The sequence below is a fragment of the Euprymna scolopes genome, chromosome 24 (assembly GCF_053919585.1).
Source record: "Euprymna scolopes isolate OS-2025 chromosome 24, ASM5391958v1, whole genome shotgun sequence".
NCBI lineage: Eukaryota > Metazoa > Mollusca > Cephalopoda > Sepiida > Sepiolidae > Euprymna > Euprymna scolopes.
In genome coordinates, this window is record NC_136505.1 from 111,465,753 (window position 1) to 111,485,599 (window position 19,847).

At 33.3% G+C, this 19,847-nt stretch overlaps 1 protein-coding gene across 1 annotated transcript in view; it reads left to right on the forward strand.

The window, feature by feature from the left end:
- The window catches only part of LOC145246900 (D(2)-like dopamine receptor), a 157,025-nt gene extending 142,325 nt beyond the window's left edge, over positions 1–14,700 (forward strand). The window contains exon 3 of the mRNA XM_080108771.1: positions 12,090–14,700. Coding sequence (XP_079964897.1) covers positions 12,090–13,969 — 1,880 coding nt within the window. The 3' untranslated portion in view covers positions 13,970–14,700. The remainder of the gene's footprint in view (positions 1–12,089) is intronic.
- Positions 14,701–19,847: the final 5,147 nt, after the last annotated feature.

Below are 19,847 nucleotides of genomic sequence, written 5' to 3' on the forward strand. Positions count from 1 at the left end.
AATAAGTCTTTATAAGGAATTGACGTACATTCATCTAACTTTTAAATGTAATAATTTAAACATATGTTGGCTCTATCCCAGCATAACAGAAGATTCACAACAGTAGCGTGCATTGACTAAGTGTCTTTATAACAATAACGGAAGTATAGAATAGAGTTATAATCACACAGAATTTGTTTATGTTTAGTGTGTCTTTTTTACGGTATATCAATCATTTTCCGATGTAATTAATATACAATCCAGTAATTTTGGAAGATGTTTTGGTGTTTCAAGTGTTTTATATTCTTAAATATTTTTTCATAGTGTTAAGTTTGCTGGCGTGATAGTACTGGCGCCCTACCGCTACCAAGTGTTGGGAAGTAACAGAAAAAATAAAGAAAGAAATGTAACAAAATGAAATAGGAAATATAGTTTATAAGTAGACAATGAATCAGAATTAGGTCCTTATTGCAGACAAAAGAGAGCTAAGGTAAGTTTTTAATAAAAATGAAGCGATGACGATAATAAAAGAACAGAACAATTGATGTAGATATATTTAGATTTGGTTTGCGGGCACTGTGGAGCGTGGCTATGTGTTTTAAACAATCAATGAGTTTTTACGACGTTGATAGCGGTTTTTGGCAACAGTTGATGACATTTAAACTTGAGTCGGTTGTTAGACACTTGAAAAGTTGGGGACAGTTTAAGACAGTTTCTGTCTCGAAGCATATGGGGTAATGACTAATAAACAGCTTGACAGTAGATGAAGATGTTGTGATTTTCACATGCGCACTTAAAGTCTAACAAATATGTACAGAAAGCATCGAGGTGGGTGTTTTCTTTTGGAGTTGTGTTCTATTTTATTTTTATACTTGTGAAAGTGTACGCACTATGCTGATGGCCGCCAATGCGTAAAAGACGACGACACGACCAGAACCGGAACGAAAGAAGATGAAAGAAAAATCCACGACACATAACCTTGTGGTCAGTAAGTTCTCGAGCAGGAAAAGATGCATGTGGTGTCACAGCTGTTCTGTTGTTTGAATTTGTATAACATTACTGAGTTTTGCGAAAGGAAAGGAAAAGGCAATGTTTGGTGCATTTTAAATCAAGAAGAAAGTACATCCAGATAATCTGATTTGGTAGCACTTAAACTGTGCAGCTTAGTTTTTCTCGATTATTAGACTTTAATAAGACATTTTTATATAAATAGAAAATAGTAATCACGTTTCAATTTTTTTTTTATTTCTGTTCATTTTTCCTTTTCGTTTCTTCGGCTAATCCCATGTTATATAGTCGGTCTATATAACGTACAAACGAGTCTGTTATTTTATTGCCGTGCGCTGAACATATATATATATATATATATATATATATATATATATATATATATATATATATATATATATATATATATATATATATAATTCGCATTACGTGTTTTCGTGCTTGCAAACTATAACACTAATTCGTTGAAATATGCAGTGGTTAAAATAGTAAGACACTAGTAAATCAAAATAATTACATTTATTTAAGCTTTAATGTTGCGGCTACAGCAACGACGAGGCGGAACAAAGATGGGCGCGTGTGTGTTATGTGGTGGCGACAGCTGCAACCAAAATGTGTCCACGCGTTTACTGCGACGATTCCTAAAACGCCTTGTCTGTGCAAAACAATCCATTTATATTGACATTCCATAGATCTCTCATTGTTTTGGTACTTGACGTAAGAGGTGAAAATGTAGGTTGGTTTCTTTGTTCACCCTAAAATTAAACGAACTTTGTTTCAATGGGTTAACGTTAGCCAGTTACCAATCGGAACATGATACCCGGCATTGCCCGGATCCGCCCTTGTTTGTGTGTGAAAAATATCTGATACTTTTGAAGTTATTCGCTTCCACAACCCGACCACAATACAACATCAATTGAAATGGATGGCTCTCGTCTAGGAGAAAGACCCGTGTTTTTACAAGCTTCTGGGTTTGACCTTTACTCCTGATCTGAAATGGAACACGTACATCAAGACTTTTGCCAAGGTCGCTGGAAAGATGGTGGGATCCTTCTACCGCTCCAGAAGATATCTCACTACTGATGCAATTCTCTATCTATATAAAAGCCAAGTACGTCCAAGGATGGAATACTGCTGCCATATCTGGGCAGGAGCTGCTAAAAACAGCCCATCCTGCCTTGACAGAGTACAAAGTAGACTTTGTGGCTTAGTGCGGGATGCCCTTTTCTCTACCCTGCAACCTCTATCCCACAGAAGAGACGTTGCGAGCCTATCCTTGTTTTATCGTTATTTCCATGGCAGGTGCTCGTCTGAACTCCAATCTCTATTCCCCCCTCGCCAATCTTTCACGAAAAACACCCGTCTAGCTGAATCCACTGTGAAAAATTTCCCCCACTCTTTATCTGTGCCTAAATCAAAACGTAGATTCCATGAACAAAGCTTCTTTCATAGAACTGCACGCCTGTGGAACTCTGTTCCGTCTGCATGCTTCCCACCTGACTACAACTTGGATGTGTTCAAGTCCAACGTTAACAAATTCCTAATGAACCGCCCCCTTAAGTAAACACGTCATCAAATCTCCACACTAACGTACTGTACTTGCAATAACCCTTATCCCTGAGTGGCTTCGGGGCCTTGATAAGTGGTGACCACCGTGTAAAAAAAACATCCCTTCTCTCCTCATTTCCAAACTATGTATCCATGGAATGAATATATATTCTTCGTTCCAGTCTAATCTCCACCCAAGCCACAAGAACGAACATAAACAACAAAACAGAGCAAACAAAACAGAATAATGAAATGATTATTGTCCCAATAATAAAAATTATATATTAAAAAAGACTGCGTTGTCACAGTTCATACAAAAGACACCACTGTTCTTCCAGTCTCAGTGCTATCTTATTTATTTCTGTTTTGATCTTACTTTTATCTTTATGATTTGAAAGGGACGCAAATAGGGCACTGCTTGCGTCTATGCTATTAACACGTCATAACGTCATTCTACGTGTCACGATTTTCCGCCCCATCAAGGGTATGTCAGATTTCTCGTCCGATTTCTCGCGTTGGTGTCGATGCTTCTGTATGAAAAAAACGCCTTTTTTGTAACCGATTCGCTGTCGGAATCGCCAGATTCCTTTGGGGCCGCTAATACAGTCTTTCTCAACGGCGTCTCTGTAATGTGGATTTCCAAATCCCCGATAGACGCTGCCCAAAGATGTACAGCGTGGGGCGTTAACTGATCTTAATTCTATAAGAGACAAGTCCAGTTTTCTCTATCACTACATAGTACGGCTTCTGGTGGTTTATTATAATAAAGTAAATTACTGATCTTAAATTATACAGTATTTTTCTGCTATTGTCTTTCATCTTTTTCCTGGCCTTTCTAATTTTGTTCTTAATAAAATGAAAGTCAATATTTTTTTATATAGAGCGATTTCGTGATGACTATTTTCATAATATACTCTAGAAGTTCACAGTATGTTATCTAGGTTCCATAATACCACTTCTGATATGGAGCAATTAGTATGGTGAGAACTGTGTTGTTTCGCTCTAATGGAACCTAAAAGCCGCTAACAGTTTGATTAATGTAAATATTTCACGACTGTTTTTTGTTCCCCATTTGTTTTGCTAAAATATTATCAATCGGTCAATATTTTCATTACTCTGAGGGTGATAGAATGATGTGGTCACAAAATGTATATTAAGGCCCGCCAAAGCTCTTTTCATTACCTTATTTATATTATTTGTAAAAACTGGAGTGGTGTCCAGAATCTGGGGAGAATTTTGATAATCAACAGATGCACCAGAGTTTTTGCCTTCTTGTTAGGAACATCAAAAGCCTCTGGTAAACCGTTGTACATATCTATAGTATTTTCCTGGTTACCTGAATGAGTCTTTAGGTAGCGCCTGGAAACATCTAACCCCAATTAAGCGAACTAAAAAGAGTCAAATCGCACTCCTGCATTTGGAGTTGTTGATTTCTAAGATTTCTGGTTTTCCAGGGAATACATTTGTCTATGTATCTGTTTACCTCCTTAAATAAACAATTCCAGAATGATAGCTGATTAATAGTGTGAAGCATTTTATCCACACATCTGTCATAATTGTCGTCATAGTGTTTAACTAACAACTTTTTCTTAAGATGTGACAGTACATACCATCTAACTAGCGATTTGTTGTCAGATTGCGATAATAATAAACTACTTCGTCCATTATTATGTCCTTGTTTTGCTTTAAATTTAAATCTACACCCGATAACGTAGGTCGTTCATCCTTTACTGATAACTTCTCAAAATACTTATATGATGCCGGATTAAAAAGATTCGAGCTTATTGCACTAACCAGATAATTTCTACTGGCTTTTTCTACCGAGGAATCATAACTGTCCTGACTCGAATCCATTGAGCATGACAAAAGATCCGTATAAAACTGTTCCTTACGTTTAAGGTATTGTATGGGGCAAGTATAGCCAGCCATACATAAAGGCAACATCTGTATCTTTATTTTGTATTGGTGAGTCCAGCGAGTATTCTAGGATTGTATGATCTGTATAGATGATGAAGGTTGCGCTATGCGAGTAGTGGTTTAATTTATTTCGGGTTTAGTGTATCTCATATGCTTCCTTTTCTATGGTTGATCATCTTGCCTGCGTATTATTCAGCTCATTGGATAAAAAAATAACTTTTTTTTAATCTTTCTATACTCCCTCTGATCATAGACCATTTGTGGCAAACATGCTCTAATCAAATGATTGGGGCAATTCGTACAGTTTTTAGTCCTTATCTGGATCAGGAAACTCCAGAATGTCATATCTAAGAGCTTCGTTGTAAGCTATCAAAGGCAGACTGACATTGAAAACGCGCATGCTTCCTCGTCAACCGGACTAATGGCTTGGTGATATCGGAAAAAATGTATAGATTGCCAAAAGTATGAAGTAATGGCGATGAAAGCACTCACTTGTGCCACAGTGGTTTTAGTCGAAATCGATTTTATAGATGTGAATTTTTCAAGTCTGACTGTATATCCCTCCCATTAACTTTTTTACTCCAGATACTAGATTTCTTTTCTAAGGAACTTACACTTCGTTGCTTTTAACCTGAGATTATGTTTGCATAAACTACCTAGTACGATATATACGTGTTTTAAATGGTCTTTGATTGTATTGGAGAGTATTAGTATATCATCCAAATACAGTAAAGCAAATTTTTCTTGTCTTTGTAAAACTATGAACATCAAGTTCTGGGGCTATTCGATAGTCCGAACGGCATCACATTAAAGTGAAATAACCTCCAGTGGCAAGTGAACGCAGTACTCAGTTTGATTTGGCAGTGACATGATTTTAAATCTAATTTTGAGTAGTAATTCTGCTGACACAAGTGAGGCTAATGTATCGTCAATAACCGGTAATGCTCGGGCATCCTTCATGATTTTATTTAGTGCCCTAAAATCTACCCAGAATCTCCTATTTCCATCTTTCTTTTCAGCTAATACTATCGGAAAACTGTTTGATCTTTCAATTACCCTTACCTGTATCATTTTGTAAACTACTTAATCTACCATTTTATTTTGCTTTAGCAGTGTTTGATACAGGCACATTTGTATGGATTCATATATTCCAGTATCAATTACCATCCCTACAATATTGGTTATGCCCAATTCATTATCTGTGGTAATGAACAAATCTTTTCCAACTTGAATTCCTCGGTACCTTTATATCCTTCAAATTTTCATCAGTTATACTGTTATTTTGTTCATTCGGCATAGTAAACTCAGTAATGCTAATAGGTGTAATACACCCAGCTAATTGTCCTTAAACCGAAATACATTCTTTACTCATTTTGCCTAAGCCAATCAGGTTACTTCTGTCGAGATCGTACACAACAAAGAAATTATGATGGTGAACTGACTTCCTATCCGTACCCTTAATCGGGAGAGACCTTCCACAATTAATCGAGACCTATTAGCTGTCCTTAAATTTACTAGTTTCTTTCGTTATACAGGTTCTTGTCTAAGTGAGTTGAAAACACTGCAAGGTATTGTTGATTTTTCTGCCCCTGTATCCACTAGAGCCCTATAATTATTTTTTCTATCCTAATCAAAATAGATTTTGCTGCAGCCACATTACCGATTATGTGCATCGGTATAAATTGGTACGTGGAGTCATCGGATTTTTATGTTTGCTAACTGTTTCACGAATACACATGGGGGAATAGTTCACATTAGATATTACTTATGTTGGTTTAAAAACACCGTTTAAGGAACGTGTCGCGCTGGTCTAATAGTTATCATACTTGACTCACTGTATTTTGTTTTTTTGTTTCAATCCTAGCTACGGTTTCTGTATTAATTAAAGTAAAATATTTATGCGTATTTTAAGACCTGGCAACGATGGGTTGTCCGCTAGTCGATATATCTATAAAATGAAGAACGTGCGTGTGTGTGAGAGGACACGTCTCAACCTATATACTCAACGAACTTTTGATCTACAGACTTGAAATGTGGTATATCGGGTATTCGGACAGGTGGAAAACTTTTTTTTATCGGTTTTCATCCCGAAAAAAATGCTGCTAATCGTCTAAAATTGGGGGTGGGTCATCGGATTTGAAAACACTTTCTAAAGATCGTGGCTAGCTAGGTAATAATTATCGAACTTAACTCACTACCTTAGATTTTGGTTTCGATCACAGCTCAAATATTTTTTTTTACTGACAAAAAGTAAACTCTTAAGAAAAAACATAATACTCGCATGTACATATCTCAGTTTATTTCCGCTTTTTTTTACTTTATTTTTGTTTTAAGAATTTAAGATTACGTTTAATACAGCGTAAAGCTGGATACATCTTCTAGTATATATATAAAAGTCAGGATGTTTGTGAGTAAGGATACTTCTCTACCTATAAAATTGCAAGATTTTTTATTTATAGACGTGAAATATAGGTATTCAAACATGTAGAAGACTTTTTAATGTCTTCATCAGGAAAAAAGGGCTATTAATGGATAATTTTTTTTAAAATTTGGACATGGCCGTCATCGGATTTATCAACTGTTCTACGACTGCGCATACGCGGTTCTGAAACATGGCAGCTTCCTTTTGTTAAGAAAAAGTAGGGTTCAAACTACTTTTAAAACGTTGTGTAACGCTGGTTTAATGGTTATCGTACTTGACTAACTATCTTCAGGTTTTGGTTTCGATCTAAGCTCGATTATATATTTTTTTACTTATATAAAGTGAACAATGAAAAACATAATACTCGCTTGCACATGTCTCAGTTTATATTCGTTGATTTTTTACTTCAGTTTTATCAAAGGAATTTAACGTTTCGTTTAATACTTAGAATATTTCTGTTTATAAGAAATCTGTATTAACTAAAATATAATATTTATGTGTATTTTACTTCTGGGCAATGCTGGACGGCCTTCTTAGACACACACACACACATATATAGATATATATATATATATACACACATACACACATACACACACACACACATATATATATATATATATATGTATGTATATAGATATATATATATGATGAGAATAATGGAAATAGTATTCCGACAAAATAGAGGAATAAAAAATAAGAAAAAAACGAGTTCTGCGTTTCGTCTTTATTTCAAGACTTCCTCTGGATGAATGAGATTAAGAAAACAAAAGCACCAGTATAAATATTTGAAAATGTTCCATGTAACGCTGTTCTATTTCAGAAACGAAAACAGACGTTGGAAATTCAAAAAAGGAGGGGAGCTTGCGTTGTTAAAGAGAGGGAGATTTTTAATAACGTCATATAGTCGTTAACATGTTTTCAAAAATATGAACGCAGTTGATATTCTTTCTGGAAAGAATATGATTGTTAAAATATATATCTATATATATATAAATGTAAATTTGGTTCGTTACAAGTGAATAAACCCATATTTCTACGTTTGAAATTTTCAGACAACCCATCTTTAGAGTCGAGGGATGTTTTTATGTTATTAAAATAAATTTTCCTCGCGAATTATTAAAATATTGAATAAAATAAATATATTTTTGTAACTGTTAGTGCGAAACTGTTCTGTTGATAAAACTGAACTTCCGGTTCGATTCATTTCACAGCCACGAATTGACGAAACGAAGTAGATTTCATTTTCTGTTTACTCGATAAGTAAAAAAAAAACAAAAAAAACATAATTCATTTGTTTATCTTCCATATTTTTTAATTTAAACATTTTTTCTTTATTATATAAGGTAAAAAAAACGTCGCTTGCTTTTTGAGTTTTCTTTTATTTTTATTTTTTTCGTTTTTCGATATAAGATTGGTTGGTAGTGCTAATGCAAAGAGTGGTCCGCGCTATTTTTTTAAATCGTATTTCCAGGTTTAATTAAAGTTTTATGATATGTTTTTTATTCAATTGTAAGGTTAAAATACAGATTAGGTACAAAGCACACTCCCAGCACGGATCACTCTCTGCATGAATACTGATTAACGTTTTGTTCTTTGCTTTTTTACCGTATTTGGGGGGGGGGTTCAAGAAAACCTTTAACAAAAATTGAAAGTACACGTTTTTTCTTTTTTTTTACAGAAGTTGTTTTTACATAATAAAATATGAATGCTTTTTCTTTATTAAAGAAATTGGATACTCGTGCATTTATTGATCCGTGTTGAAATAATAACGTTATTATTTAAAAAGCCATTCTTAACATTGGGAGAAGAGGGTGTTTTGTAACTATTCTGGACTTTCACCTAACAATTTAATAAACAAAAATTAAACTTAAGCAGACAAGTCACAGTTCTGAAGCATTAACATCATTTAGAAAGCCATTCTTAACATGGAGAGGAAGGATGTTTTCTAACTATTCTGTACTTTCGGTGCTAATGCAGAGAGTGATCCGCGCTATTTTTTAAATCGTATTTCGACGTTTAATTAAAGTTTTATTATATGTTTTTTATTCAATTGTAAGGTTAAAGTACAGATTAGGTAAAACCCCCTCCCCTCCCCATGTTAAGAATGGCTTTTTAAATAATAACGTTATTATTTCAGCACGGATCACTCTCTGCATGAATACCGATTAACGTTTTGTTCTTTGTTTTTTTTACCGTATTTTTGGGGTTTTTTTTCAAGAAAACCTTTTTTAACAAAGATTGAAAGTGCACTTTTTTTTTACAGAAGTTGTTTTTATATAAGAAAATATGAATGCTTTTAAAGAGATTGGGTACTCGTGCACTTATTGATCCGTGCTGAAGTAATAACGTTATTATTTAAAAAGCCATTCTTAACATTGGGAGAAGAGGGTGTTTTGTACCTATTCTGTACTTTAACCTTACAGTTCAATGAAAAAAACGGTAAATCTTTAGATTAGGTCCACCTCAACAATTTTCTTTTAAATGACGACTATGCTGAATACGGAAATCGCATTGAAATTTTGCAGAAATAAGTAGTTATCGAGATATTAAAAATTTGTATAATGCATTGTAATCTCTGGCAGCCGTCTTTTTACACGCTTGCGCGCGTCATAAACAAATCTACGCACGTAACAAAGATGGCCGCCAAATAATACAATGCATAAAACAACTATCTATATCTCGATAACTACTTATTTCTGCAAAATTTCAATGCGATTTCTGTATTCAGCATAGTCTAAACCCTTTAAAAGTCGTCATTTAAAAGAAAGTTGTGGAGGTGGACCTAATCTAAAAAAATACCAAAAAAAACATAAACCTTTAATTAAGCTTGAAAAAACGATTTTTAAAAATAGCGCGACTCAGTAAGTGCATTAACACCCATTAATCGACTCACGTGACCTTATTGCCAAATAAGATCCGACTACAATGTTGAACGCGCCGTTCACATTGTTTTTTGGGGTTTTTTCAAGTTAAATTCAACTTTCACAATATCTTTTTATTTTTTTTATAAGTTCACAATATCTTTTTTTAATAATAAATTGTTAGTTAAAAAAGCACAGAATAGTTACAAAACACCATCCCCTCTCTATGGTAAGAATGGCTGAAAAAAATATTAGGTACTCATGTAGAGAGTGATCTGTGCTGAAATAATAACGTTATTATTTAAAAAGCCATTCTTAACATGGGGAGGGGAGGGTGTTTTGTATCTATTCTGTACTTTAACCTTACAATTGAATAAAAAAAAACATATCATAAAACTTTAATTAAATTTGGAAATTTGAAAAATACAAACGGTGATGGACACTGTTGATGATGTTAAGTTTGAGAAAATGATTTAAAAATAAAAAAATAAACAAAATACTATCAGAAACCCACCGAATATGTCAGCCTATGTCACAATAACATGTAATCAGTAGGTGTCTGACATTGTTTTGTATAGATTTTCCCAAACTTAACGTATTCAACACAGTCCGCGACCATTCGTCTTTTTCAAATACATAGATAAACACTGCGTTTTTGAGCCGATTATACATTTTACATTAAATAAAAACACTAAAAAATTATCCAGTTAGATAGAAACGTAATTTACCTTACCTTTGCTTTCATTTATTGGTTTTTGAACAACTTTTCCGAATCTGTGAATAGTAACACCCCCTTACCCAAATATTAATTAAAAACTCACATTTTTTTAATACAATAAAAAAGAAAACTATTTAGCGTTTCTATGGTTTAGCAACTTTCGGCTTAATCCACTGAATGTTGGTCGAGCACAAACCATGATTGATGGTAACTCCCGAGGATCCGGATCCAATTCTGCAAGAGTACGATATTTTTTTTTCATTTTCGCCTATTTTTTTTTTTTTTTCTAACTTTTTGGAGTGGATTGCTGTACTAAGAATATAAGAAACATGCATTTTCTCTTTTTATTAGAATTTTCCATTACACGAAATTAAGCCACAGCAACGCGTGGCAGGGTACAGCTAGACATTCTTTCTGGAAAGAATATGATTGTTAATATATATATATATATATATATATATATATATATATATATATGTATATATATATATATGTATATATATATATATATGAATGGAAATGTATTAAAATATATATATATGTATATATATAGCAAAAACACGTTTCACAATGACATGTAATATGGTTTCTGTTCCGCTAGATCTACAGTTGATGTACAAACTGTAATATCATACAAGATTAGTGAATCTCTCGATGAGACCTTCGTTTTTAGAGAAATAACTCTTGATATAGCAGAGGCTTTTGATAGACAATCAGAATCTATGGCAACACTTCAACGGCCAGCAATGATCAGAATCTTTTGATTCTCTCTCCTAGTATCTTGAGTATGTGGTACAATGGAGAAAATGGTGGCTGGTTCATTTTAATGCAACTAAAACAACGCTTCTCTTATTTCACCATAATCGCTCTTACACCCTATCAAGCACTAACTGAAGTGAATGGTTCTCGTCTTGGGAAAGCGCCAGGTATTTACAAGCTTATGGGAATAACCTTCACTTCTGGTCTAACACGAAACACATATACCAAATCTATTTCGATAATCGCTGTAAAAATGGTTTGATCTTTCTATCGCTCCAGTAGGTATCTCACTACCGATGCCATCTTCTATCTCTATAGAGCCAAGTACGTCCTAAAATAGAGTACTGTTGTCATTGATTATATAAAGTGTTTTGTTTGAAATTCCGTGAAGATTCCTGAGTTCGAATGGAGATTCTCTAGTGCGATAAGATACATCTGAAGATGATCGGAGCTTACATCGACCGAAACGTTATGAGAATAACAATCACAGACCGAGTAATCCAAACAATACAAAATACTAATTCTTCATTACACAAATTCAGAAACAGGTATGATGAAGTTAACCCTTTCCTTCATTCATTTGGTTTTCGTTAATACGTATATATGCCTACCGTATTTGAAACTACTATTCATCCTATATGAGGGTAAACTGTTTATGCCAATAACCAAATAAAATGATTATATTTCAATCTTTTAATACACCGTGAAATTTCCACGGATTCTCTTAGTTAATGTATGTCTATGTTAAAGCTATAAAACGGAGAACAGGTGAAGAAATAACGCTATAAAGCAAATTCTGGAGTAATTACTTTTATGTTATTATTTAATTATTTATGCTTACAGTAATGATATTCTTTCTATTTTTTCTTTGTAGGTTTCTTTCCGATGAGTGCGCACATGTGTATATTTTGGGTGACAACAGACGTCCTGATGTGCACTGCTTCTATTTGGCATATGTCCACGATGTCAATGGACCGCTTCTTCACTTTGAAGTATCCCATGCGCTACGGTCGCAATAAAACGAAACGTATGGTATGTGTGAAAATCCTATTCGTATGGCTTGTCTCTATAGCTGTTAGCTGCCCGGTTAGCATAGCAGGACTGCTGGACACTCGGACAGTGTTCAATGATGGTCAATGTGTCCCTACCATACCTACGTTCCTCATCTCTGGCTCGGTGTTTGCGTTTTACATCCCTCTACTGATTATGATTGTTACGTACGCTCTGACAATACAGATCCTTTGGGAAAATCAGAATCTCATGACCCGTATTGAGAAACTTGACAAAAGAGCATCGGAGAAAGCGATTCCCGAAAAGAAAGAATACTCGATCACTTCCCGATCGCAACCCGAGACAACCCCCGAAAATCGAAACCGCACTGCTATGTCCGAGACAGATGGACCAGATACTAATGTTGTAGGAATCAGCGAAATCGGTCAAGTTGAAATACCCCAAGCTCTTATTCGACACCATGAGATGAGAGCGGCCAGGGCCCACTGGACACAGTGTGACAGTGTGCGGAATTCTTTCGATTCAGCCCAGACAACAATCACAACCTGCACCCTTGGATCTGAACAGGGCACTAGTATCGCCCCAAGTCGTACTGGTTCTGAATCATTTCCACCTTTAATTGACCCCCATAAAATGCGAAGGAAAAGCTTACAATTGCCGCTACAGAGACGTCGCTGTTCTAAGGTGCATTTTGAGAGAGTACCATCTGCTGATACTGTGAAAGAGCCAACTCCCGTACCCTTATATCCGTCAAAGTCTTATTCACACTTGATGGAGATCAACCAATGGAATGTCTCTTCGCTTGTAAAGGGTAGTCATTATCATAGCTACCATGGTTTAAACAATAATCTCGGTCTCGATCCCAAACGAAGTTATGACCACTTGCCGGACGATGTCTTTCCGTGTCTTATTGGCTTGGTGGATGAGGACGAAGACGAGAACGATGATGTCTTCGAGGCAGGTGACGAAGCTGCACACTGCCGTTCTATCCAAAATCCTGTGATACCTCTGCGCGTGTCTGTATCATCGATCGACGAGACCGTTTCAGAAAAGGACGAAGAGGTCGATTCGCAGGTGAAGGTCGAGACGAAAACCGACGCCAACCCAACCAAGCCGTCACCGCCAACGACGACGACGACAAAAAGTACACCGGAGAAGAACCTAGGACAACAGCCGGTTGCTTATAACGGGAACATACCAAACGGGAACATAGCGAACGGAAATATACCCAATGGGATCAAGGAAACTCTTCTCAAGAAGAACTATCACAACAAAGTCACGCGTACGTTCCGCAACTTCTTGAAGGCCCACCTGAGGAGAGCGAACGAAAAACCGAAAATCAAGAAAGCGTTTCGACATCTGCTTAGCAACAAGACTGCCAGCAATGAAAAGAAAGCTCTGAAAGTTCTGGGAATTATCTTCGCCGTCTTTGTAGTTTTGTGGACCCCATTTTTCATTGTGAATATTATATCAGCAACGTGTACTGACTGCATGAGCAACGTGACGCCGGAGATGATGTCCATATTTCTGTGGATGGGTTATGTGGCTTCGTTAGCTAATCCACTCATCTACACTATGTTCAACACGTCCTTCCGACGGGCCTTCGTGAAGATTCTTACCTGTAAATACCAGACGCCGAGAGTGTACAATGAGAGCTCTTGCTTAAGCTTCGCTGCCTCATGGCATTTCGATCGAAGAAATACAATCATGATGTACCTCAAAGAGGAAATGGCGAATAATTAATATAATATAATCGTAACCAATGAAATCTGGGCTTTTTCATTTGTTTTCTGCTCCCCTTGTAAGGTTTTGTTTTAATTCATCATTTTTACAGAGCTATAAACCCACTAAAATATTTAAGTTACAGGCCCTCTAAAAATAAGTGTGACGCCATATTTAGTTCCTAGCTTAACCTAGGTAAATATCCCGGTGTTACTATTATTATTATTAGGAGTTTTCACATGTATAATTACTAATGATCGCATAATCAAAGAAGAGGTAGCGCTCAGTGAAGCTCGAGTGGCAACCAGTCATCTCACAGCTCCACTATTCTCTGCTTCTTTCGATTACCATTGTGAATCAATTTGCACTGAATCCTCGCTGATAATGAGCAATGACTTTCTCTTGGATTTAAGTAGAAATATGCCTAAAAGATTCCAATACTTGTATACTTTGCTAATCGATATCTGGGTGGTGCTTTCTAATTTTTGGCTTTGCACATTCTCTTAAACTCATCACGACTAGGTTCTGTGGGACAAAACTATGCTGGTGACTTCGTGTGTGTGTGTGTGTGTGTGTGTGTGTATGTCCGTGTATATGTGTGTGGAGAGAGAAAGAGGATGTAAACTTTACTTCTTTCCTTCGTCTTTTCATCATTACTCACTAGGAATTTTCACACTGGTCATCATCAAAGAATTCTCTCTGAGAAAAACCTGTGATGTTCCTTTGTCTCCCCAAATTTCGAATACTCCCCACCTGTTTCGATAAACTTTGCAAATTAGATTGCGTTATCGCAATAGCTGTTTACCATTGACTTCTTGTTGGCAGCGACCATTAGTCTTCACCGGAATTTGGGTCATAACAAACTTCCTCAAGGTCCCAGACCTCTTTGTACTCATCCAGTGGAGGTCTGGTTTGTGATTTTTCTCCTCGATCTTTTTATCCTCCTTGGACTTTTTCGATTATTTATTGTGGTGTTAGTTTATGCTCACACTACATTTTTTTGTTTTATTTATTTATTTTTATTTATATTTAAGGGAAATGGCGGGGTCGCGAGTGGTCTTACAATTATACAGTTTCAGTTGTCTTGATTCCATGTGGTGTTTCTGTATTTTACATATGTAACAGTTTCTGTATGTCCAACTTGCGCTTGTAGTTTATGTGCATAAGTCTTCTCATTCAATGGATTTCCTTTATATTTTAGCTGTTTTCATTATTGCTATCCATTGCACTTTTCAGCCATCCCTCTAGTTTTCCTACTATTATTCGTGTTATATTGACTTTCTTCATCTCTAATATGCGTTTGAATTCTTTGGCCATTTCCGTCTATTTTCTTCGCTTCTCTGTCCTATTAATATTAACTCTGTACTCTGCTGGAACGGTAAAATCTACGACCTTGCAGGTCTTTTTCTTATTGTTGACTATTATGACATTTGATTGTCTTGATTGGATGGAGTTATCTTTTTGTATATTCATATTCAGTAGGATTCTGTGACTTCTGTTTCTACGTACTGATGCCGATTTGTGCCCAAGTGTGGTCAAGATGCCGTTGTCTGCATCACTCCCAGTGTACTGCCTTCCTCACTTGGCCGTGTCTATTTTTATGTTCTTTTTTGGTTAGTTTGCAGCATTCACTTATTATATTTATTTTTGTCTCTTTACCATAAAATCTGCATTTACTGTTTTCTTGTGTCTTGCCGACCTTTATGTGATTGGTTCTAATCTCGTTATCTTGTGCGGTTATTAGAGATTTAGTTTCTCTGTTTAAATTTCTACGTTTGTAGCCATGTCTAAGTGTTTTCTGTAGTTTCATCATTTGTCATCCTAAATAATAATAATAATAATAATAATAATAATAATAATTATTATTATTATTATTATTATTATTATTATTATTATTATTATTATTATTATTATTATTCATAAGGATGACAAAAAATGAAACTACAGAAAACACGTAGACATGTCTACAAACATAGAAACTTAAACAGAGGATTTAATCTCTATAATAATAATAATAATAATAATAATAATAATAATAATAATAATAATAATAATAATAATAATGATAATAATAATAATAATAATATATTATTATTATTATTATTATTATTATTATTATTATTATTATTATTTACTGACGCAGGTAATTATCATTGATTGCTCACTAAAGATAACTAGTATTGTCCTCTGTTGTCTGAGTGGCACTGCCTCTTCAGATTCCTAGCATTTTCCACATTTTTCGATAACCATTGCTAATGATAATGCGTTTTAACAAGAACCACTTACAACTGATTTAGATTCTTGCCTGTCCGTGTATATTGTCCTTTGTCAGAATTTTGGATGGTAATATATCTCAACAATGTCATAGTATATTCCGCACTCTTCAAACCGAGGTCTTGTTAGTGTTCTGTCCTCTGTTTTTCCACCATACATGGCAATTTTGTGCTGTAGCAACCGAGGCTAGTTATTATTATCATTATTATTATTATTATTATTATTATTATTATTATTATTATTAATAATAATAATAGAAACGACTAGAAATTAAAAAAAAATAGAAATAGGAAAACGGCAGAGACAGGAAAAAAAACAGAAAAAATAGAATTAGACAGAAAATTTTTTTATTAATAAACTCAAATATACTTGAATGTATGTATAAAAAGAGAGAAAACTGCAGTAACATGCGTATGTAAATGTGTGTGTATGTGTGGCTGCGTGTGTGGAAAACATTAAATTAAATAAAATTTAATTATTTACCATTTAAAGACTTTCTCGGGATGATTAATTCTTTTATTTATTCATTTCCACCACGTTGAAATATTATTCCCATTATTTTATATTAATATATATATATATATATGTATATATATATATATATATATATATATATATATATATATATATATGTATATATACCCACATATGCCAGAAGCGTTCACGGGTTAAAACATATAAAATTACCAAGCACCCTATGTATAGCTTTACTTCTGGTATTTAACAATAATATAAGTTCTAATTTCATTAACTAAAGTAACCATACACGCTAGGGAAAGGTTATCTGACGACTTTAATTGTTTTAGAACCTTTTGAGCGAACATTATATGCATAAATATATTAAAACTAGTAAGGACATGCATGAATTTGTAAAATAAATAATTAATTAACCTGAATCTATGTACATATTTATGCTTTCCCTGTTTTTTTTTTTAATAATTCATGGATTATGTAAATATATATATATATAAGCAATTTCTGAATATATTGACTTTAAAATACCGGAACATTCTCTTACTTGTTCAAATTGTTTCTTGTACATTTGGTCTTCACACAGAAATATATATAAATATAAAAGAACAGTTATTTTTCTTATTTTTATATAGCTCTAGCTTAAAGAATATTGAGCTCGCTTTGTGTGCAAGGTCTGATATTTTGATTCGGCTCTATTCCGATTTTGAGAGGTAGATTTTTGTTATTAGATATCTAGTCATGAGCATTGGTTTCACACATCGGGGGATGTTCAGATAACTTATACATATACCTAATCATATGCTTTATTTCCTAATATTTAATGTGTTTGAGAATTCATATATATATATATATATATATATATATATATATGTGTGTGTGGGGGGTGCATGTTTGAATAAAGGCAACCATGTTTTTCTCTTTTCGTTACTTTCTTAATCGTTATCTCAACTCTGATATCAATTTTCTGAGTCACCATAATAAAAAATACAGCAAACAGAACTATGTTTCTCATACAATAACTACATACCACAATAATTACATACTTTAAATAACAACAATTTTGCAACAAAAACAGCTCTAAATTGATCATAAAGATGAAAATCCCTCGTGACAGATAAACAAAATTTCCGATCTAAACCCAACAAATGAATACCAGAAACTGAAAAACGATATTGCAGAGTAAAAACAACAGTTAAGAAATTAACGAAAAGAGAAAATGTTATTATCTTTAATCAAACATGTATTGATAAACGTTTCTAAGTGTATATATATATATATATATATATATATATATATTATTATTATTATTATTATTATTATTATTATTTTAGAATACTTAATTGTAAATTGTAAATAGTCATTACAATTTTTTCATACTTCAATCAGTTACTGTCTGCAAAGTTTTCCCTTCCTAAATATGTTTATCTTTGTCCTGAAATATTTTGTACTTTTTTAAATTAGAAAAAGAAAACATATAAATCCGTAAATACTAACATATTTTTGTCCTAAAGAATATATATTATTTTTTATATTGTCTAGTTTTGATAATCTTTCATAATTGAAATGGGCATTACTTTCAAATGGCCCCCTTTTTCTTCTATACACCCCGTCATTTTTGCGTCTCCATTTTTCATCGTGTATTAGAAAAGTCGACGGGTGAAGCTTCTAACGTAACGAAATGCAACTTCCATCTGTTATCGCGCCTTCAGACGCGCAAGGAAGAAACTCACTTGCTTCTATGTTAGTTGAAACATTTTTCAAATAAGTTTGTAAATTTGTATATTGCGCATTATTAGCTTCTGACATTTGTTATTTTATACGTTTGGCAATTCGCCTAAATTTTTAAATAATGGTGTACATATATCTATTCATCCATATACATATATATATATGTGTGTGTGTGTGTTTATATATATATATATATATGTAATGTTTAATATATATGTATGTGTATATATGTACTTATGTATACAGCGTACTAAAGTTTTATCAATTGTTAACAGTCCTGCAGGCAGGTCTTTTCTTGATGAAATAAATTACTTTCGAACGTTTTCAGCTTTTTGAAACATATTAACTGTTTTTTAAATATTTTTTATAATTATTAATGGAAGCAGTCATAGAATATTTAGCACTCGAATTTATCAGATAATTTAGTTTATTAAATATATGTGTGTATGTTTGTGAGTGTGTTTGTTTGTATGTGTGTAATTTTATATAACAGTATTACATAATAATGCATATGTATAATAACAATATAAATATGATGTATTAAAAATGATAATATTAATATAATATATTTTAAACAATAACAATATAAATATGGTATATTAGAAATAATAACAATATAAATGTAATAAAGCAGAATTAATAGCAATATAAGTATACTACATATAAACATATAACAATGTATATAATATGTTATATATAATAATGAGTGTATATGAAAACAATATATAATTAAAAAATATTCTACTAACAACTGTTAAGATGGCGCCTTTTGATTATTTATTTGTTTTGGTGGTTTTTGTTAGTGCAATAAAGTTCTATCAAAAATAAGATTTGCTGGCTACTTACACACTAATTACTTCCACTTTATTACACGATCATTAGAAAAATTGAAAAGTTATATTTATAATATAAATCACAGAATGTTTCTGTGTTTAACAATGTTTTCGTAAGTAGAAAATGCTACCTAAATACACACATTATATATATATATAATGTGTGTGTATGTATGTATGTATGTATGTATGTATGTATGTATGTATGCATATATATATACATATATAGAGTTTTGATTTTTCTTTAGTTAAATACAGTCATTACTGTATTTACATAAAGAAAGACATGAAGAAAAAGAAGAACTATAATTTGCTCTCTTTGATTGAGCACTATCAACGACCTTTGTTAAAGTTCAATTATTCTTTATTTTTTGGATATCTTTCAATCTGGAATATATATATATATATATATATATATATATATATATATATATATATATATATATATATATATATATATATCAAAAGAAAAGAAACATCTCCTAATATGGTTCGAATATGACTTTTATATGTGGAATTATTATCTGCGGAGTACATGTATGCATATGTTTTATCCTTTTTAGTTGAGAAGCAATGATATTTCGTGTAAA